The sequence below is a fragment of the Aquila chrysaetos genome, chromosome 24 (assembly GCF_900496995.4).
Source record: "Aquila chrysaetos chrysaetos chromosome 24, bAquChr1.4, whole genome shotgun sequence".
Lineage (NCBI taxonomy): Eukaryota > Metazoa > Chordata > Aves > Accipitriformes > Accipitridae > Aquila > Aquila chrysaetos.
This window is the reverse complement of record NC_044027.1, coordinates 8530278-8553555: the sequence shown is the minus strand read 5'-3', so window position 1 is coordinate 8553555 and position 23278 is coordinate 8530278. Positions and strand designations below refer to the sequence as shown.

General features: G+C 43.4%; 1 protein-coding gene across 20 annotated transcripts in view; it reads left to right on the top strand.

The window, feature by feature from the left end:
- EXD3 (exonuclease 3'-5' domain containing 3) overlaps positions 1–23278 on the top strand; it is a 297484-nt gene that overhangs the window by 48860 nt on the left and 225346 nt on the right. For 7 of the 20 annotated variants that reach the window (XM_041119947.1, XM_041119949.1, XM_041119946.1 and 4 more), the window contains one exon: positions 18505–18619. The exons of the other annotated variants lie outside the window; for them this stretch is intronic. In XM_041119947.1, the coding sequence (XP_040975881.1) occupies positions 18583–18619 (37 nt within the window). In that variant the 5' untranslated portion in view covers positions 18505–18582. The remainder of the gene's footprint in view (positions 1–18504; positions 18620–23278) is intronic. 20 annotated transcript variants of the gene reach the window in all.

Genomic DNA, 23278 nt, shown 5'->3' with positions numbered 1-23278 from the left:
GCTGTAATTTGACATGAACTTTGATTTCCTGCCAACCTGAAAATGTAGGTCAGGAAAAACAGGTACTTGTTTCTACAACTGTTTGATTGCTGTGGTGTGACTTGCAGAAGTGTTCTGCTTTTTTTGAAGAAGATTTGCATTGATTTATAAATCTTTAAATTTAGAAAGGCAAATGGGTCTTTCACTTTTTCCAGAAGTGCTTCATTCTTTCCACAATATGTGTTTAGAAATCTGAATGCTCTTTTACTTGGAGAGCAGGGGAGAAGGAAAGTGAAATGCTTGCCAGTTTGCAATGTTTTACATTTTTTAGAGCAGTGCAGGCTGCACTAACAAGCATTTTGAACCCTTCCCTCCGGAGTGCCCTGGGATGCCATGTGGCCTCATTAACTTGGCTACTCCAGGAACAGATTGAAAGCTGCTATTTTCATGGATATTGTTTAAAACTTGGCTGCAGTGATGAGGTGGGGAGGGAACACCAGGGAAGGGAAAAAAACAAAAAAGGGAGAGAGCAAGAAAAAGCCTTACGGCCAATATTGCTAGTTGTTTTGTTACAGATACAGAAATTTTTGCAATTTTACTAGGATAGCATAATTTTGGCTTTGATATATTCCATTTGGGATGTCTTCTTCACACTTGCTGAGTTTAACTTGGATTGAGATGAGGAACTTGTTCAGATTTGAGCATGGCTCTATAAAGTCTCTCTTGGTGGTAGGTTAAAAAGAGAGCAGTTTTGCTTTTTTTTTTTTTTCCCCTGCTGTGGTCTAGATGAGGTGCAAAAAGAAACAGACTTTGTGTTGTACATGCTGTCTCCTGGGTTTCGTTCTGTCCTGAGCACAGGACACATCACTGTTTGTGTCTCCTTTGGAGGAGCTTTAAGCCAATTGACAACTTGTTCAAGGTAGGGTTGAGTGAAGCCAGGCAGAGGGACACCGGAATACCCTGAGTCCCTTGGTAGGGTGTGCACACTGCTTAGGTATCTTGCACTCCTGCTTTATTAGCTAGCCTCTGTCGATCTGTGATGGAGTGAGGTTGTATCACTCTCTATCTTAGACAGGAGCAGGGTTCAAGGTAGTCATTGAATCAGTGCCTGAAGTGGACATTTGAGTATTTTGTGGAGGAGCAGGGGAGGGGATTTCTCCTCAAAGCTGGGCTGTGATGGAGTGGAGTTGCTCAGGAGAAGATAAGAGTTGTCCTGCTTGTGCTAAGCCCTTCGTCCTCCACTGTTGTCTGCGTGAAATGGTACTGTCAGGTACTGTCTGGGTGGTTATGATGGATATTGAGCTTTCTTTTGATGGGCACTGAAGGGTTTTCACATTTGGGTATTATTCAACATTCCCTTCCCACTGCCCCCTTCCTCCTCCTCCTCCTCCTCCCCTTTCATACAGAAATACCACATTTCCTCCTTAATCAAACCAGCAGATACGTATGAATCTCCTGATACCAAATGAAACGGTGGTTGTCAGCAGTTACGTTTGGTGAAGCCATGTGTGGCCATTGCCACCAGAGCTCCCTGGAGGAGCGGCTGACTGTCCCAGCCTGCGTCCCCAGGGCTTGGGGAGCAGACACCTGGGATGGGAGCGAGGGCTGCCCACCCAGCCTGCTCTTCCCTTCTCTCCTGGGAATGACAGTTCTGCAAAATCTGCATGTTTTAAAGTGATCTATTTTGATTTCAGGCTACTGCATTTGAATTTGAAATTTCAAATACTGGGTAGTCTGAATGTCCTGTAGAAAATAAGTCTAGACTGCTGGTGGTGGTATAAGTAGGAAAACAGAAACTTTCATGAAGGAGAGCTGTGACAGGTCGTGGCTTTTGTCACGATTGTTTTTCCATGCAGCTCGGCTTGACAGGGGTGACCGGAGTGCTTTCACTGAAGACTGCTGAGGGGGAGACCCCCCTTGCGTCAGGAATACAGCAAGGGGACATACCAGCAAACCTTTCGATTTTGCAACCTACAGAAACACTGTCCTTGTTTCACATGAGAAAATAGTTGCCCTCTCTGATTCCTGTTAATTGTGGCATGTCCACACACGGAGTTACTCTGAGATGAGCTGCTCCCTTGGGTACCTGGGGCTGGAGATCATCTTTGAAAGTGTGACTTTCTAAGTCTTTAACAACTGATTAACAGCTTTTGCTGCTGTAACTGTGCAGATGTAGAGCAAGCCTGATGCCATCTGATCAAAGCTTTATCGTTTGCAAGCTCTTTCTTCCCTGGTACTGAAGTCAATAGAGGGTCCTAGGAATGCTTTCGTTTTAGCATCTTTTGCCGTTTGTAGATCAATACAGTTTTAATTGTCAATTCTATCCAGGAATCGCTTCTTTTGCCTTCCTAATTGTTTGCTCAGCCCTTCAGAGGCCTGGGGACTCTTTAATGGCATGGTATCAGATTGATTGTTGGTGTATCTGAGGCGTTATTGTCTTAAGCTTGGCTTCTGATGCTGCGTGCAGCAGCAGAGCGCTGCGAACAGAGAAGAATGACAGATGAGCGGAGGCTTCCTGGAGAGCAGGCAGCGCATCCCCCAGCTGTTTAGAAGAATTGAGGGAGGAAAAAAGGAGAAAGGCAGATTATCCCATTATGTTTACAGGGCATCGGTCACACAAACAATGACTGTCCTCTTTGACAAGAGGATTGTTTAATTAGTTAAGGGTTTGATAAAGAGATGACTAAACATACAGTGCTCTGAAGGCATCTGCCTTTTAGTACAGCAGGCACGTACTCCGTGCTAGTACTGTGCTTTTCCTTTTTCCTGAGGAACGCTGGGGGTCTCCAGAGCTCTGTTCCAAGTCTCAGAGCTGGTTACTTTGAGCATATCAAATTGAGTTTCTGTTATCTGAGAAACAAAATTATAATGTAGCTGCCTGTGAACTAGTCCTGAGCATTCAGAAAGAGTGAGGCAATGTAAGTTACACTTGGAAAGTTATATTTTTTATGTATGTATTCTGGTATCGTCAGTCCTCTTATTTTGTAGCTTTTCCCTTGCTCCTTTTTTCTTATTTTCAATCTGTGACAAGCATTGCAAGGTTAAATTTCCTCCCACAGACTCTGAACTGGACCAGAATGAGAATCTGTGAAATTATTAATTATGCATAGGTAAGTGGGTGTGAAACAGTGGAATTCAAAATGCATGTTGCAGTGGCCATAAGTACAGTATTACACTGGCTTCGCCTTGCTTCTGAATTTGACCGTAAAATCCAATTTGAAATACAGAAATAATGACTAGAGAGTAGATTTAAGTAGTATATTGAAATGTTGGTGTTAGCATTAATTCTAGTCTGTATATCTTCTCAAAACCAAGGAGTATACAGAAATAAAATCAATGTTCAGTACTTCATAAAGCGTTCCGTCTCAGCCATGAAATAACGCACGTTTAACATCCTGCTGCACTTGCAATGGTTTTCTTGTTTTTAAATTGCCATCTGCCTTTGTTAATTGACAAATAATTACACACAGCATATTCTGTGTAATAAGAAATAATGTTGTAGCAAATACAACTATTTTTATGGAAGTTACCTAAAATTGTTCTGTTGCTTCATCGCACTGCCAACAGTTAGAAGCCAGTTATTTCTTAGTGTCTAGTATTGTTTTTAAGTTTTGAGCCTCCTGGTATTTTTTTTCTTGGAGGCTTTTCACTCTATGTAGTGTTTGTGACCACAGAACAAATACTTCTAATCTATCAGAAAGTGCGTGTCATTAGATGTTTAATCACAGCCAGAGATGGTACGTATCAAGCATTTTAAATTTGCCGGGGGATTGTGCATCAGGATTAACTGTCCAGCGCTAGGGACAAACTGCCACTGTGTCTTCCAGTTATTGATCTTGCCTTTGCAAGCTTCCTCTTTGTTTGCTGAGTGTGACAAAGTGGGTAGGCTGTGCCATGCGTCAGCGTCCTTCCTCATCCGGGCAGGGGAAGACAATGCATTCAGCATCCCAGGCTGTGAGGAAAACAGCGATAAAGCTGCAAATGCTGATTTAAGCATAGGTCAGAAATGCCTCAGTCTCAGATACCGGTGTTTATTTTCTCAGTGTTCCTTTGTTAAAATGGCTGGGCTGTGAGTTTGCCCCAACTCTCAAGAAAATGAGCTGTTGCTGCCTTTCTTAAGATTAATTAAAGAGTACAAACGTAGCTGCAGCCTGGTGCTTCAAAGATCTTATCTGGACACAGACACTGTGCCTCATGGGGCCTCTTTCTGCTCATTTTTCTTTATCCACCAGCATGGGGCTTGATGCCGCGTGATGCAGAAGGACAGCGAAGAGTTTACAACTGACGCCTGCTGCCTGCAGGTCTCACGGAAGTTTGTGGAGTCCTGTGTTAGTGCCCCACTAAATTTTTGTTACAGCTTCCTAGAGGGATGCACAGTGTTCTAAAGATGTTTTTCCTCCCAATAAATAGCAAGCAGCCTTCAATTACCATTGATGAACAGCTTTCCTCCTCCTGCTGCACCCACGTGGTGTCTCAGGTTCAGGTTGCTGTTGGCCCAGGTTGTTTCTGTCTTCCTGTTTTCCACAAACTCTTAGGCTAAAGGAGGTGGCAAAAGTACCTTGAAAGAATTTCAGGTCAAGTATCTCATCAGCACAGGATGCCACTTCATGCTTTCATACCAGCGAAGATCAAGTTTCTCTTCAGTAGCAGCTGTGCCAACTTCACCACCCACAGCTTTGATAAAGGGTATTGTTTCAGCATTTGAAGTGATTAATAATTTTTAGGAGGTTGCAATTTTCCATTTTCAGCATGTAGCCTCTGATTTCCTTTTGTGTCCCAGAAGACTTTGAAGAAGCTGAGGGGCATGGTGGGGAGTGCTTGTGTGACCAGGCTTACCTGTGTGGAGGGGGGAATGCTGCAGTTCTTCCTAAAGTGCTTTGTGTCCATCCAGCCCTATTTGAGAACAAAGTTAGTGGCTTTCTTAGCTTGCAGCATGTCATTCTCATTGGGGTGGGAAAATCCCACTTCCCAGGGAGGTCTGTCTTTCTTTAAGATTCACAGGGATGTGTTTTGAAATGCTACACCTTGGGCACTCCCCCTGCTTCTGCCCGTTGCAGCAGTGCTCTATTCTATTTGTAGAGTTTCTTGGTTTTTAACCAAATAATGTTTTCCTTAACCACTGTCAGGCTGTGAGAAATTTCCTCTCTGATAACGAGTTTAAATATAAACTTTCCTGCACCTTATTTCCATTTTTAGCCTGATTGCAGTCCCTCTTCAGGGATTTCAACAGCCCAGTTACACACAACTTTAAGAAACTGGACTGCATTTCTGCAAGGGATGCAGTCGATTCATCACTGAATCCAAAGATAACCTCAAACAAGACAAGGAACACACAGGACAGCTACAAGCAGCAGTGTTGTGTGTCTTTTTAGCTAGCACCTTTCTTGTTTAGCAAGACCCTTGCCCATTTTCTGTGGTCTCACCTCACTGAAACTCCCTGCAGGGAGAGCTGTGCTTATGGCTTACTACCTTGCTCTGCGCTGCACTGATTGCATAGAAACTAGACAAAAGAGACATTGCTCTGCTGCTCAGGTAACGAACATGAGCAGTTAATATTCGTGTGCATTTCTAGTTTCCCATAGCACTGTAACAGCAGCACTCAAAGCTGGAGCGAGCCATTTTGGTGCCTGGGTTGTTGCCTTGTTTTGAATTCAAGTGTTGCTGCTGCAGACCTGTGGCTGTGATGGCAGCAGCTGAGTTATGTGTATCTGCCTTCATTTGTTTTCTGTAAAACCTGACCTGTCAAAGTCCAGAAGTTAGTACCTGCAGGGAGGCTGAGACGTCTTGCACTGAGAAGGGGACTGAGGGCATTTTTTTTCTTTGAGCTAATGCATGCTCACTGCTGAGCACCTTTCTTAAGACAGCTTGCAGGAAAAATAAAGCCAGGATAAATAGTTAAATAATACCACTGCCTAGCCTCCCAGTATGGAGGACCATTAAGGCAGAGAAGTCAAGGAAGGGATGATATTTAGGACCATTCTTACAAACTTCTAATGAAGTTTTAACAACTTTAAAGAACGTGTGCGGCCATGGAAAGGGATGCAATGAAGAGGCAAGCAGATGCAGCAGAGCACCCTTCTGCTGTGGCTGTCAGCCAAAGCACCCAACACTTCTGTTATCATGCATCCTTTGGATGATGCACAATGGTGGTCCCATACAGCATGCAACCTCTTTGGGGTTTAAGAAGGAACCTAAGGAGCTGATCTCTCATGCAGCTGACATGCATCAGTTCTGCTGATAAGAGCATGTAGTATCCTGATCTTTTTACTGACCACCATAAGCAGGTATCCCACAGCATCACCTCCACGATGCCTGCCAGCAGTATGGCAGTGGTGCTGACTGAATTAGTGATACCAAGGGAGAAGTCATGGTTCCCTTTTAGTTCGCTTTTCAGACCCTGCAGTTTCTGGTAGGCATCTGCAAACTCGCAGATTGGAGAGCTTTGCGGGAGAGCACTGCAGGGTGAGATCTCTCTCCAGTGGTTACTTTGATCAAGTGTGGACTTGTATGTACATAATGCTTAATAAGAGAGGTACTTTATGACACTGTGGCAAAGCAGTGCAGATGCACACTATCTTGATGTAGCTAACTTGCTGCCCTGTGAACAAGTGAATAAGATTATAGCATCCCAGAGCAGACATGGCATTTCATATTGAAATGAAAAGGGAAAGAATCCCAATCTTTCCAGTGGTTGCCCACAGCTTTGCTGTTTCACTTTGAATTTGTTGCCAGTTGTTCAGATGCCAAATCATTTGGCAGACATAAATCAGATATTCCTGCCCATGCCTAAAGGAGAATAATATGTTGGTTCTAACATTTGTATTATTTTATGGGTCGATTCATCATTACTTAAAGGTCTTTCAAAAGGTGGTTAAAACTATGCATAAAGTGTATTACTTTCTGAAAAAATTAGACCATGATTATTTCAACTATAACTGCAACTAGTAAATCATACTGAGAAAAACACATGCCTTTCAGGTTAATAATACTGTTTATGAATGCATAACAGTCCAAAAGCTGGCTAATACACCATTTTTCTCAACTTCTTCTGAAGATAATGGTAGAGACTTCTGTAACTATTGAGATCTCCTGATCCAACCAGACAGCTTCACAGTGACTGTGCATGATGCTGCTCAAAATGCTCTGAAATTTAATCTGAGCCTTTGAACTTGGGTACTCTGTTCCCCTGAGATGGTCTGACCCATTTGTTGGGTGGTGATGCAGGAGGAGGCTGGAAGGTAAAGCCCTTGCTTGTTTATCATAATAAGAACCAAAGGGCAATGAGGATGTTATTGAAGGCCCATCCTCCATTCATATGGAAAAACCTGGCTCACTACCCAGGAGTTTCAGGAGTGATTTTTCGGTGCCAGCCGTCCAGGAGTGCTGCGAGGAGAACAGAACCCCAGCTTCAAAACTCTCCTTGTTTTGTACAATATCACCTCCCACAAACTTGATTACAAACCGATGTCCCATGTGAAAGCCATTTACGCCACCAAAGATGACGTTGTTAATCACACTGATGGCTTAATTGCTGCATTCAAAACCTGCTTTCTGAGGAAGACCTTCTCTAAGCTTATTCAGGAGATAAAGGGTGAGAAAGAACTCTCCCAGAAGGAGTTTTGAAAGCAATTTATTATCAGGCATGGTGTAGATAACACTGATATGGCTTGGGAAGAGACCAAAATTTAGCACAGTGTGTGGTGAATAATGTGACTTCACTTTTTTCTGACTTTGTCGGATTTGACATTATCCCTGCACTCCAGGAGGATGTTGTGTCTCGTGCTGTGGGTACAAGCATGAGGAAACCTCCAAGGAGAACGTGGTGGAGTTGGCTTCATGCTCTAAAAGCTTGACAAACACTTAAATTGACTTTGATGAGCAGCCTTAGTTGACCTTGAAGTCATCTGGTGATGACAGTGAAAATGAAACTTGTTCAGAAAGAAACAGTGAGAGCCCTTATCCTGAAGGATTGATATGGGGGTGTCAGTCCCTTAGGTGCCAACAGGTGAGATTGTTCAGGACAGAGGTCTTCTCAGAGAGTGGGCAAACAAGGCCACCAGTACATTGTAAGATTTGATCTTGTGTTATAAAGAGATCTACTGGTCAAAGTCTCAAGCCAGTAATTTATCATCCCTTAATTTTTATTTCAATTAGTAGTCAGGATCTTCAGCCACAGCAAAGCCAATGTCTCCTCTGGCTTTTCAGTCATTACCAGATGTTGGCAGTTGATCTCTGATTGCTGCAGCTCCTGCCCCTCCATCCTCCATGTGATCCAGCATTCCTCCCTCCTTGCTGCCTTCTGTCGCAGCATTTAACAAAGAGGATATTCCCTGAAGGAGATGGGAGGACCCATAGGTAATGATGTGGGTAAGAGACAAACAGGAATAAGAGGCAAAACTTACTAAAACAGGTAGCTTCTTGTTGTTGACAAGGTGTATCAGATCACGGTGAGAAAGAACTGTGAAGAAAATCTAGGTCAAGCCTGGTAAGATAACCTGGAAATTAAAATGCCAATAGTTTGTGGGACTTCTGAATTCTGAAAATGTTTACAAGGTGTAATAGCAGTGCCTTTGGGAGACAGAAAAGGAGCTTGCCCATAAACTTGAGTGTTGTTGCCTGAAACCTGTGCAAGGTGCAGACCTGCTAGCTTCACTCCGGGTGTGGGCAGCCTGTTAGTAACTGCAGTCGAGGACGGAAGATGAGGAGCTGCAGACAGTTGGGATCTGAGGGATTTGCTAACAGCAGGGATAACAGAGGAAATGTTGATTTCAGAGGAAATCCTTGGATTATTCTGCTTTGATTCTATCAGCATTTAGACATGGTCTGGAGTGAAAGTAATCAAGAGAAATCAACAAGGCAGAGTTTCAGCTCTTTTGTGTGAATAGAAAGGGAGATTAGCAAGGGAAGCGGATCAAAATGAAGAAAATTTACTGGATTGCTGAAATTACTCATCCATCCTGTAAAAGTTTTTTGTTTAGTGTTGCGTCTATAGCTAGAGCTATTCAAGCAAAGCCCTCAGGAGAAGGAAAGCTTCAACACTTTTTATTTAAACAGAACAAAACAAAAGGTTATTTTTTCAAAGACAAACTTTCCTCCCTCCCTCCTTCCCTCCTCCTGTAAATGCCATGATTCTTAAAATGGTATCTGTTTTGTCTGGGAGTTTGCTCGAGCATCTGTCAGTCAGGAAGTGATTGTTTTTACTGCACTTTTACTAACATAATTGCAGTTCCAAAACTTTGTAGTGTACATGTGGCTGAAGAGCCCCTCTTGGTGAACCCTTAGGAGCAACCCCCAGAGTGAAGTATATTCGGCCAGAGGTAGGAGTTCAGATCATGTTCCTACATGCATTGATGATCTGTGGTGTTAGTGCTTGGACTCACATCTGCTGGCCAAACAGCTGCAATAATTTAGGAGATGACTGTCGCCCACTGTTTATTAGTGCTGCAGAAGGAATGTGTCCTTGTATCTCAGTTTCTCTAGCTCAGAGCACAGCAGTTTTGCACAACTACTTTCACCCGCTGTTCACGTTAACATGACAAAATCGAGAGCTGAGGCATCGGGCGTGCGGACTTCCAGCCAGCTGTGCTGTCCAGGCAGCATCTCCTGGCAGAGCAAGGTGGGACAAACAGCTGGCAAGAGCAGTGTCTTCAGCTGCCAAAGAGTTTGTCCAGAAAAGCCTTTTAGAAGTGTCAGACTCTGGAGGATGGTTAATGCATTTAAAAAAAGGAAAATGAATAGGTTTATGCAAGATGATAAAGTTTCCTTAGCAATTCAGGAGAAAACATTCAAATGCTCTCTGTCACAGAGCACTGGACAGATGTTAATAATGCTGGGTTCATTGCTTAACACTGGTGCCTAATCTTGAAATCAAAATGCTGGGAAGCAGTTGAAGTGCCTGAAGAAGTCAAAATGAAACAGCCCAAATGAAACAGCCCTGGCTCTGTTTTGGGAAGTAGTGAAGTCACATATTAAGTCCCCAGTGGTGGTGTGCCTACAGTGTTAACACAAAGCTATTCTAGGATTGGAAAAAAGAAAGCAAAGTAAGTTGTTGGTTTGTTTTGGGTTTTGTTTTGGTTTGGTTTTTTTTGTTTTTTTTTTTAATTAGAGAGAGAGATCAAGAGATACTGAATTGTCAGCATTTAAAGTAACTACTCTGTATCTCCTAGTAAAAAGGATTTACGTGTTACTCTTACAATCATCTTGATTATTTAGTACCTGGGCTTTTTAAAGTTTTAAAATTTTTTTATATTACAGTGGTTTTCAGTAGCGCCCAACAAATTGGAATTAAATTTATAAAGTGTGTTCACCCTGACCTGTTTTTCTATTTGCTGAGAACTTTTTTTTACACTTTGATTCTGGTTGAAATTCTGCATTGCATATTTCCAAAGCATCCTTAGGGTTTTTTTTAAGGTGCTGGTTTGGAGGTGGAATGATCCTTTGGGATTCTTTCTACTGAAGTGGAGATCCTTTGGTAGGTTAAGTACAACCTGCATGGGTTTGAAATAGCATTTAGAAAGTATCGGTGTGAGTGTCTATTCAGCCTGCAAGCTGTCTTATGGTTTACCTAGCGTATGCTAACTGTCAAGCAGGGCTTGTTCTCCTGGCCTTTCTTCACATGAATAAAGAAAAAACAAGGAGCAGAAAAATGCAGACAATAACAAGGCTGAAAATCAATCTCTAAGGCTAACACATCTCAGAAGATAAGGTTTCTGTTTCATTGTTGCCTTTACACAGAATATTCTCTGTTCTTGGTGTTCATTGTTCACGGGAATCTTCAAGTGCAACACAGCAGGGTCAGGATGTGTCGTGTTAGTGATTCAGTTAAGCAAACCCCTTCGCTTCTGGTGTCTCCGGACTGCAGAGAGTTTGAGTGTCACTGATTGTGTTCAAACATCTCAGTGTACCTTTGTGTGAGACACCATGTGTTGAACACGTTGCAGGATTGGTGCTGAGTACGTGACAAAGGTGTGTGTGATCACGTCTTCCCTTTACTTCATCGGTGCCAGGTTGCACTGGTGGAGGTGGGTGGCACAGAGCCCCCATGCCAGGCACAGCTCCGGCTTTTATGCACTGCTGCCGCTCCTCCTCTGCCCCGTGATCCTCCTGCCCAGCTCAGGGACATGGAAGGGTCACAATGCTACAGGTGCTGTGTGACAAGCGTGGCGTGAAGACTGTTGAGGGTATTGTGCATCAAAAGCATGGGACTGGAAGGGTTCGGATGGTTCCCTTCTAGGGATAATACCCTCAGGTATCTGGCTAATATCTGAGCCAGAACATTGTGGTTTGGATTATTGCCCTTTTCATTCTCCAAATTAGCATTGGAGTTTAGGTCACCTCCCTGGCACATAACCTCTTTGGAAAGAAGGAAGAGGATAGATGCTGCATGCGAGGTGCTGGGGGGCTTTGGTAGGTGGAAAGGATGATAAATACAAGGGGGTTTAGGTAACACCAGAGGTAGGAGAGTAGGGTGCCTGCCTTTACACAGTGTGCTCAGTTACTGGAGCAAACCAAGGGGAAGAAGGGCCATCTGTGACTAGTATAATTTTACAGAAATATCTGGCCAAACAAATAAGAGATAAGAAATTTTAAGTTATGAACTGTTCATCTAGAAAAGGAGATGTGGATTACATTAGCAGGGTATGGCCCTTCCAGCCTGAAGCTCCTGTGCGTTCCTGGGCACTGCAGGGCTGGGACAGGTCGGTGGTGGTTTGTCAGCAGAGGGTGCCAGAGACCGACAAACTAACTCTCTCCCTTTCAGCCTCCGAAGGGAAAAGCAGGTGTGAACCACAACACCTTGTGTTCTGGAGCCAGCATCCTTCCATGGGGCTGGAGCGCAGTGAGAGAACCACCTCCAACACTGAGAAACACCCTCGCAGCCTTGCCCTGAGTTTCAGCAGTGACTTTAGCTGTGCTGGTTGTTTCCAGGGTGAGTTTTCCAAGAGACTGGAGGTGATTGATGTGTAAGAAGAGCAAAATGAGCAGGGAGAGCTTGGTCTGCGGAGTGCTGCGGAGTGGTACCCATACGCATTGCTGGCAGAATGGGAGGACTTCACACATACTTTGAGATCAGCAGCCGTAGTCCCATGCTTGGATGTGTAGGCAGAAGTTTGTATCTGTGCATGCTGTCAGCCAGCAGGAGCCTCTTGGTGGGAGTGGAGATTTGCAGGTCATGAGGGATGTTGTTCTGGGAGCCTTTCAGAAGATGCTCAGAGCCAGTAGTGTGGTGACAGAGGAAGCCACTGCCAGGCTTTTTTTTCTCTTGGTGCAGTGAGCCTCCTCTTAGATGCTCTTGCAGTTAGCTTCCAGGAAGCCTGATGGCAAGGGTTGCAGGGATACTCAGGAATCATGTAAAGTATTTATTTCATCCTGTCTATCCGTGACTCTTCAGATCTACAAGAAAAAAGGGCAAATGTTATTCTTACTAAATGCCCTGATAGGCAGATACCGTGTGCGTGTGTTTGGGCTGCTGTCCTCTGACTCACACATGCCTTGGGAGTCACAGTGTCTCTCCAACGGGAGAGCTTTGGGACAGAAATCACTGAAGCATCACATTTAAAAGTCTTCCTGGCCTTTCAGAAACTGGAGTCCAAGCTGTGAATTTTTTTCTTTTTTCCCTTCCTTTGGAAAGGAGGACTCATCTCATTTCAAGAAGTTCAGTTAGATTGTCCTTGCCCACCCTCTGGAATAACTGTCCTTGCTGTATTGCTGCAAACTGAAAGAAGTAGTGTGTCGCTGCATTAACTTCAGTCGGATTCTGCTGGTAAACTGTTTACCCTGGCTGGAAGGGAAGTGGTGACCCAGCCGTTTGAAGTTGCTGCTTTTATAATGGAGGGTCAACTCTACTGTCAGGAGTAAAACATACAGAAATTAGCTGCTGGCTTGTGATTTGCACAGTCAGCTCTAGGTTATGAAAGGCTGGGTATGAACTTCTTGGTTTCAAATATTGCTCCACATGGTTGGTACCTGCATACGATTGTTTTATTCTTGGTATCTTGTTGATGACAATGATGTGCTGTACATTCTGCATACATGCAGGAAGACATGTTCTCTGGTGTACAGGGCTTTCTCCATGGGTTCAGGTTTTATTTATGCCCCTGGTGTCACAACAATTTGCTTATTGGTATTAGGAACTTGGACGGGAACTTCCATTAAAAATACATTCTTGTCAAGCTAGCGGGTTTCACCATGCTCAGGGGGATAGCCTTGATGGTCCAACAGACTTTGATAGACATCTGTTGATATTTTGTCAGCTGCTTTCTAGTTTTAATGTCAGAACTAATGAGGCAGAGGGTTCACATTAGAACTGCGTAGCTCTACTGGTTTCTGCTGTATGTGTTCTGGTTTGAGCCTTTAGCGGTTCCAGTGAATCTTATTATGATACTAATGGTATGAAATTATTAAATGATTCCCATAAATGATCAAAAATCAATAATCATTTAACAAAAATTCCATTAAACTGAAGTGGGGAAAGGGGGATCTCCTTCTTGGAATGAACTCAGATAAAATTAATCAATACAGAAGGTGGCTTTTAGCTGCAGGGTCTTGTCCTGGCCTGTTCCCAGTAACACACTCGAGCTTCTGCTGTGCCAATGTTCTGGTGGTGCTGTGCAGCCCTGTCCAGACAGGAGCTCGTCAGCCAGCCTGCGGGGTTTCATGGAGCCCTGCCTGCTTTGGGATGGTGGTGGGGAGGTGAGCTTGCTGGGGGCTCTTTGCAGAGGCACAGTGTTGCTGGCAGGCACTGGCTGACAGCTTCTGCTGCCCCCCCCCCCCCTTTTTTTTTTTTTTTGCTGGTGTTGGTGCTTTTTTTCTATATCCTTATCATGGAGAAGTGAAGTTTCTATTTCTGGGTAGTTAAAGAATTGTGTGGTAAAGGACTGTAAAAATAGGTGTAACTGCTATCTGCGTTACAGCCTATGGTATGAAGAGGCCTCTTCATCGTCACTTTTTCCCACTTTGAAATAACATAGGCTACTAAACTTGCTTGTAAATAGGGTTGGTACGTAGGTAATATGTGACATACTGAAGTCTGAAATGCCATCATTCAAGCACGGAGCAGAGATTTTGGGTGGTGTAGCTTAGCTTATGCATTATGAAGAATGAAGTGTTGGGTTTGTGGCTGATGGGAGCCTAAAAGCCAAATCTGGCCCCAGGGCTGCTGAATTGGGTTTAAGTTCAGAATCCAAAGTCTGTAGAAGTCAATGAAAAGACACCCATGGTCTTCAGATGATGCTTTTGTTAGCACTTCCAGGACTACAGCTCCTTTACCCATACTCCTAACTAGTAGGTTTTTTTTTCCTGCAGAGGGATATCTGGAAATCTTTTGCTGTGTGTGCCTGTATGTTCTGTAACAATAAAGCAATAAAAGGGCAGGTTGCAAACATGTGAGATAGGCTTAAAAATCACAGCATGGAGAAGACTACAAATAAACATTGCTTCCTAGTATTTGTTTTCTTGTTTCTAAAGGTTTAAGTGACTCTCACTTCACGTTTTCAAATCCTTTTCCATAACCAAGCGGAATAGAAACCTGCTTTTTTGTTTTGGTGACATTTTCTGAGGAGAGATATTTTTTTATGCAGTCTCTTCATCCAGCTGCTGGGCTTTAAGGAAGGCACCAGCTGTGGCAGGGCTTGAGATAACGGCACAGGAGTTGATCCCACAGAGGGTTAACAAACTATCAGGAGAGAGATTTACTGTTTTCTTGGCGAGGCTCCGAAGCTGAGGGTTCAGGAGCCTCTTGTTTTCTCCAGCCCCGTGATGGCCTTGCTCGAACTGAAATCTCTCAAAAGGAAACCAGGGGCCTCCAGTTCCCTGTCTGGTGGTGGCTGTGGCCTCAGCTGTTACTGAGGAAGCAGGACCATGAATTTTGTTTACACTGTCAGGTGAAAAAGCCTCCCCATCCACCTGAATGTTACTTCACCTTTGGGGCAGTTATGAACTGCAGGCAGGGGAGGTGTCGGACATTTGCTAGACATTCATCCTTTTTGCTTCAGACCATGTGCATTATTCAGGATGACTGGGTGCAATCATTAGCTCATTTTGCTTAAATATGAAGCAAAACGCTTCTGCGTGGCACTAGTCCCCAAATCAAGAGCTCAACAGTGCCCACACCTGCTCTGGAGAAGAATCAGAAGTCCTTGGAGAAGCAGTTTGGCAGCTCTTTGCAGAGGCCTTTTTCTTTAGCTGTTCTGTGCTGGGTTTCCATATGGGGAATTCTTTGAACCAAGCAGAAGACATCCATAACAGCAGTTACCTTCCAGTATGCTGTTATTCACCACTCTAAACTGATCACAACATCCTGCAGGATTGAAGTTGTGGAGTTACATTCTCCCCCTGGACACACTTGATTTAGACTTAAGTGGGGCTGACCTAATAGGAAAAAAAAATAAACTTGATCCAGACTACAAAAATAGCAGGCAAGGAATGAGAGAATAGACTTTTTAGTGAAGAACAATTGTATTACATTTAATATTAATTCCTAAATTACTCTTGTATGATGTAAAAAGCAAGGCTTGAGGGTTTTTAGATAATATCAAGGTTGAAAGAAGCCTTGAGGAGAAATTGTGACTTTTTTTTACTGTTCAAAAGAATGGAAGTAGTGCCTCAAAGTGTCTTCTGGCAAGAAACTTTCACTTTAGTAAATTATTGGATGTGTCTGATGCCAGTGATGTGAAGAACTACAAAGTCGTGCAGAACAAAACTGAGGCAGGTATTCTGCAGCAAGCAGTGATTCCTGGTGGGGTGAAGAACAGGGAACAGAGTGGGGATAGCATGATAGTTTCTCTGGAAATCTCAGGCATTACCCCTGGGTAATAAGGTTTGGCTGTCTTTAACTGTCTACATCCCAAATGTAAGGAGTCTTTTAATGTACAGTGTTCAAGCATACTGCAGAATCGCAGAACAGTTGAGGTTGGAGGGGACCTCTGGAGATCGCCCACTCCAACCCCATGCTCAGAGCAGGTTGCTCAGCCCTGTGTCCAGTCAGGATGGAGACCCTACAACTTCTCTGCACAGCCTGTTCCAATGTTTTGTCACTTGTACAGTAAAAACCAAAAACAAAACCCTGGTTTTTTTTCCTAATGTTTAAACATGATTTTCTGTATTTCAGTTCATGCCCATTGCCTCTTGTCCTGTCACTGGACAGCACTGAGAAGAGTCTGGCTCCATCTGACTCTTGTATCCATGTAGATATATTAAGATAAATACAAAAACTGTAGGCAATTAAAGTAACACAGAAAGAATGAGTAGGTAATAGATTCAAAATACCAAACTTCAAAGCAGTGACATTTGATTTTGTTCGATACTGGTACTTTGCCTGACACTTTCTGATGTGTTTCTTGATGTGCTGTGGGACAGCAAAGCCAATATGTTCAACTCTGGGGTAAAATAATGCTAGAAGGTGGGATTCAGCTGGTTGGACAGAGATGCCTTCATCTGAGGTGGCCACCGAGACTCTATAGACAGCTACCAGACAGAAATGGCTTACTCCACAGATCTCTTTTTCAAGTCATCCCTGTTTGGGTGAGCTCCCTAGAGATGACTCTCTATCTCCACTGGTCAGATGGGGAGCCCGGATAGTCAGATGAGATGCAGGTGTCTGCGTGTAATAGATAGATCCTGCACAAAGTGCCCTTGGAGGGGCTTTGTGTCTCCAGAGCAGCACCGATACTCCCTGTGTTTGCTTTGAGACGTGCTTCTGCTGTGACTGGGGATCAGTCTTGGAGTTTAATGTACAAACAGAGGAGATGGTCACGGGGAACAGAAGCTTACAGGTGTTCACGTGGGTGCGTGGTGGGATGGCTGCCCTCAGACCAGGCTTCTCTGGGGAGAAGACTGCCTTCCCATGGGGCTGGTGTGTCCAGCAGAGCCGGTGGGGCCCTGCCTGTGTCTGTGGGATGAACCTGGTCCTTTGCTGTCCCGTGGCCCTGTGCACCGGAGGCTGAGCACGTCTCCCTTGGGTCTGCTCCCAAGGCAGCTGGCTGGAGGCAGCTAGCCCTATCGGATGTGCCCATTAAAAGCTGCTCTAGATATATGAACCTGACCCCAGGACGTTGTGATTGAGGGTTTGGTTCCCTGCCCCCACAAGAGTCAGTCCTGCTGGAATTTCTATACAATGACATTTAAAGGGAGTGTAAAAGAAATCTTGTCAGAGTTCTGGGAATCAGCCCAAGCGTGTGTTTGTGTCGGTTACTGTGGTGGGGTCTCATGGGACGCAACCTGGAAAGCCATTGCTTGCAAGTGGGGAAATTCTTCTCCTTTGCCCAACTGCTGAGTAGAGCCAAATTCTTCAGAGTCCTGGACCATGAACTTGCCATTTCAGTGGGTTTGTGTCCCCAGACAGATCGTGGATGAATTACAACCCTTTTTGTTTTCTAGGAGACTAATGGAGTAAACTACGTTTAGGCTGAAACATATTTGTTCTACTTTTAGTATCTCCTTCCCTGCCCTGCTTTTTTTTGGGGGGTGGGGGGTGGCAAAGACCTTAAAGAAAGTGAAGGCTCTTTGCTAGTACAACATGTTGAGGTTAATTCTGACCCATTAGTCACATACTACAGCTGCTTGCACTTAGCAGCTTGGTGTGAGATGCTACCAAAGGTGACCTTCATGGTGCTTGGTAAGAATATAAACCTTTTGAATTCCCCTCTGAGTGACATACACCTAATGTTAAAGGTGGGATAGATGTTTTTGAAGTTAGGTATCATCTGTTGAAGAGCAGGAGGCTATTACTCTGAGGACATCCGGATGCACTGCTTGTTCTGTGTCTTGTCCTGCTCAATGGTGCCTTACTTACACTGCTGCTAACAACAAACAACAATATACTGATGTATACCTTTAGCCTGTTGTACAGTGACTTAAATCACTTGTTGTTATTGCTAGTCCATTTGTATTTTTCTAAGCATTTGTGTTCCACCAGCACACTCAGAGTGAGTACTCTCGAGGGGGAATTTCCTTCCTGATAAACAATTCTGCAATGTGATTCAGCAGGAAGGATGTGGTGGTTAAGGCACTGGGTTGGGATTTGGGAGACATGGGTTCTGTTCCCAACTCTACCACAGTCAAGATGTGATGAGTGGAAGGGCAAGCAAACAAAGAGGAGGAGCTGTTTAGCTACGTCAAAAACATACTTTCACGTGGACTGTTTGTCCAGTTTGGAGGTTAGATAGGTCTGTTTTTTTGTTTGGTTAATCAAGTAAACAGTGTTAGAGACTCCCGTTTGTGCAATTGAAATCTGAAAGCTAATCTTGACCTATTCCAGGAATTCAGATGTTGTTTTAACTACATGTTGTTTTAAATTGCATGAGTTTTCAGATGCCACTTCTCAGTGTTTCTCGGTTGACTTAATTCACCATTTAGTTCTCTGGTCTTCAGGCAATGTACTATGATTTCTATGCTAAGTTGTATATGCACACAGTTTCTGCACTATCATGCTCAGATTCAAAGGCAACAGACCACACAGAAGATGTTTCCTTTCTCACACAGGGTGAAGATCCTACAGTTTGATAGTAACACTACATTTTTTCTTCTTAGAAGCAAGAGCTTGGGCTACCAACTCTGAGCTGTAGACTTCTAAGCTCAGCACCCTGATTCAGTGCTGCCTTTGGGAGGATGAATCAGGACAGTGACTCAAGTGATCAGCCCACTGGTGAGTTCTCTGCTTGTCCAAGTGTTTGCCTATATTCTCCTGTTTGTTCAGCATGATTTGCTTTCTATTTATTTTCCTTAGTGCTATTGGAGGAGAATGCTGAGTCACAAATAGAGCAAAATCTGTGAATTCAATGCTAAATTGTGTGCCATGAAGGTTATTGGATCTTTGAGGTTTCCTGATCCGCATCTAGATATCAGTGTTCTTAGACTTGTATTCCAGGTGGAAAATTTTTATAGCCATTGTTTTTATAACTCATTCAGGTTTTATCCGTAGTTTAGTTTTCTCATTAATTGCTTTTGTAATTGCTTTACTCTATAAAGTAAGACCTGTGGAAGATGCACACGCATATAATTTAGGTGTATGTCCCATGAAGTTTCAGTGTCAGGGTCCTTGCTGGAGAGATTGAACGGACAGGATTTTGTTACTTACTCTGGCTCAGTCCTGCCATAAATTTCCTCTCCTCTTCCATCCCCATCTTTGGTTACTGGAATTCGGTATCATCTAGTGCTTCTGGCAGTTTCTGCAAAGGAGAAGGGCCTGGGAGATGCGTAAGCCAGAAGCAGTGCCTGACAGCCTCCCAGGCTCTTGCTCAGCTGTGTGCTTTTTTGGATGTGTAAAGGGGCATTCTTAGTTCTGACGTGAGGGCTATTTTTTGACAGTTTCCATTGTTCGCCACTCTTTGTTAATGGGTGAGGTCTTTTTGTCTGATTCCTTTTTCAGAAGTAGAGGCTGTTATGAGAGCTGTCTGCTCACAGGTTTGGGGATTTTTCTTTTGTTGTCAAGAGTCCTGAGAATTTCGTCCTCCCTTTTTCAGTCTCACATGGGCAAACTTGTCCAGACAGTATCTGCCTGGGTGGATTGCTAGGATATCCCCTTGCTGGGATAGCAAGGAAAGTGGTCCTCATAGCCACCACCCTTGTGCCATGCTCTTGCTGTCACAGTCCATGTGGCTGTAGGCAGAGCAAGCTGATGAGTTTGGGGTTCTGAAAGATCACTAAAGATCTTGCCATTGTCTATGGCTTTGAATCTGGGAGTTCAAGAATGGAAAATTTTAGGAAAATTTCCTGTGGTAGCATGGAATATCTGTTCTGTAATACTCTACACACGTTTTTATTACTGTGAACAGGTGATGATTACACATCAGGATGTTACGCAGATTCATGAATCATCCACAAAAGGACCTAGAGGCTGGGTCTTTGGAAAAAGACATTCAAGGAAAGTCTCTGTAACACAAACCATCCTGGGTGCTCATGAGAAATGTGTGAATTGCGTGGTCAGAATACTCATAGATGGCTCATTGCAGTGTTATTTTTTGTAGGGGTAATAGGTAACATTATGTTTTGGGTTTAGATCCACTCTCTAAAACAGGCACAGGAATGAAGCTGTCCAGAGGGACACATTTCCAATGTACTACTTGTATGGATTTCACACCTTCTGTTGAAGTGCTTAGTACTGGTTGCTGTTGGAGTCAAGATACCAGATTAGACAGGTGTGATCCACTGATGATTTGTATCTTGGCTGAAGATAGGGCTTTTCAAATTTGGACTTTCATTTGTTCAGCTTCCACCAGCCTTCTGTAGCTACCTAATAAGTTTTACACTGTTGGTTCATTTCATTATCTAAGCCTTGCCACCACTGTAGCTATACTTAGAGAGGAAGGATATTATAATCTTGTGAAAGATTAGAATATTTTTACTGTAATCCAGCTGGAAGGGTAGCACTTTTCTCAGGGTAGGAGACAGTCAAGGTTTTTCCCATTCTGTCCTCCCCTTGTATGCAGGAAGGAAGTGCTGGCAAAGGCCCCCTCAGCTTCCTGTCGACTTCGGAGCACGTTTCCAGACACAACCTTCTCCACCATCCATCACCCAGCCCAGCCAAACAATCACGGCAGCGCAACGGGAAAAACACACGTCTCGCATAAACACTTTGGAGGCAGCGCGAGTGCAAACCGCTGGGATTTATGCACAAGTCAGTTTGATCTGTAGGCTGTGTCTGACAACAGGTTACTGTGGATTTTCTTCCCTTCCCTTTATAATCAAGTATTTCAATAATCAAAATTCCCCTTTAGAAGCAGCAGCTTAACAAAGAAAAAAAGGGGAAAAAGAAGGAAAAGGGCTGATGTTTAGTAAAGAAGCTACTGTGCTGACAGGTTGTGGAGCCTGAAGCCAAGGAAATGACCGGGTGTGCTCTCTGGTCTGGAGCACCCCAGGGTAGTATGTCTGGCCACAGGGGAAGGAAATAACTGTTGTCTGCTGTGACGGAGACAGTTGTTTCTGTTAGGTTTTCAGGGTATGGCAGTGATGAGGCAAATGCTATCAATGATGCCTTAAAGAAGGAGGAAATAAATAAGGTGGACGCCTCACCTTTAAATGAATCACCTTTGCTGAATAAGATTCTGTGCCTCTCTCCAAGAAAAGGCTCAGAACTGAACCATGATCTTTTTCTCCTATTACTCGTTTTGTTTAAACGTTGCATTACAATATTTAGATAATACTTTCAGACCTGTCTGCTCTGTAAGCTTTTTTAACCATTCCTTAAAACAGCTATTTGGTTTTATTTTTTTCAGTATGGTTTTAGTATTCTTGCTGACTTTGAGCTGGGAATTTCATTTTGGTTCTGATAGCAAAAGCCTGCAAAGATCAGCTGTTAAGAGATGATGAGCAATCACTGAAACACCTCTCAAGATCACTGTATAATCCTGTTGTACAACTGGATATGACAATGTCAAGAGTCTCACTTGACGGAGAAACAACATTACAATATTTGAGGCTTAATTTTCCTTATACGTCTAGCCTGAATGCTTTATGTGTAAGGCTGAGCACCTAGGTTAGTCTTTCTGCGTGTGAGCATGCACACAGACAGAGCCCTGTCTACGTTACCATGTTCTCACTCTGCATTTTCTGGTAGGTATTTTGGAAGCCATCCGTTTGTTCCTTGGCCTGAGATAGTCCAAAGCTGCCTCCTAGTAGGTTGTGTCCAATAGCAAGAGGAGTGGTTTGTAGTTGGGAATGGAAGGAGGGGGATGGAAAGACTATCAACCACCAAAGCAATTGTGTCTGCCTTCCTTGTTTCAAATTGATGCTACCCTTGTTGAATTGTACTTTGTGTTTGAGCCCACATCTCAGGGTTGGCTAAGCACATCAGCTTGTAAATTAGTGTGGAGTTAAAACACCTCCAAGACTTCTCTGTTTGGGGCATTGGAGAGTTTGGGGTAAAACTCAAGCCAGAATCCAGCTTAATGGTAAATTTAAAACTTACTCTGAGATTTCAGCAGTTGCTCATAGTGTAAGAAAATAATATTTTGTGGTGTTGTGTTTTTCCTGGTTCAACTGACACTACAGGATTCTGTCAACCTTTCCTCTGACTTTTGTCTCTGAAAAAGGCTACTGGCAGTAATTTCTGCAGCATGACTCTCTTTGCAGTGTGCCCAGTGTACTCAGAGTCAAAATAGCATTTACTTAAAACTACGTTTTGGTGAAGTTGGGATGAAAATTGAATATGAGCGTAAGCTCTAGAATTAAAGAAAGAGTATGTTGTTTTAATGATAAGGTTTTTAGGTTAGAGTTGTGGAAGTAATTGGTGAAGACTTTCCAGAAGCAAATTGTGTACCACTGAAATCTGGCCACTCTGACCCCATATGCATACTGGCCGATGTGGTGGTTGTATTCTTAACACATCTTTTAGTGCAGTTCATGCTTTTTATACTTTTTTATCAGGTAAAAACCAGTGTGTAACTCTTAACAGTCTTGATAAGCAAAAAAATCCCCAGCTCCATGCTGGCTACCTGTATGAGCACCTCATCTGCCCAGCCAAATGTGCCTTTTTGTGGTTATTTCATTCCTTCTTCTCTGCTTCGTATTTTTATTGTCTTTTGTCTGGGCTTGCAACAGGCATGAGGTGGGGAGTAAGCTCCTTAAATGCCTTTACAATACTCTGTGGGACACAAATTATTTCTTATTTAAGGTCTTTACAGAATGCAGTATTATGGAGTCCTCATTTAAAATCTGAAGGCATTTCTGCAATGCTAACAATTATTTTTAAATCTACCAGAAATGCACATGAATAACACCAATTGAAAAAGAAATGACGGTAAAAGTTACTGGGGATGGGAAGGATAATAAACAGCAGTAATAGCTGTATGTTTATGAAAACAATAACAAAACCAAAAAAGTTACCCATGAGGGCAATGGCCTAGAACTAGGAAAAGTCAGGTTTCCCCACTGGTCAGGGCTGAACGTAGATGCTGTCAACTGAAGTTGTCAACTTTAAAAGAAAAAAAGCAAAACTCAGCAACCTAGTTTCAGGTCCTGCCGTAGACCCGAAGTCCCCAGACAGTTTGTGGCATTTGGCAGTCTCGTTTCCCTGTTTTGTGAAAGTATAAATCTTCCCCTTTGTGAAGTTTCTTGACTGTACATGGGAAAGTGCTCACATTAACAGCATGCAAAATTTCTTAATTTCCTTCTAGAAAATAATTTATTGTATCTTTGCTTGTCCTGGCTATCTTGTTTGGAGGAAGAAGACATCACTCTAATGGGCAGCGGGTGCAATTCTGCTTAGTTCCTACATGTACTGATGTCTTATTTTATTAATCTAATTATGTACTGTGACAGCAACGGGTTAAAAAAAAGAGACAGGACTGTGATTTGTGGACAGTGT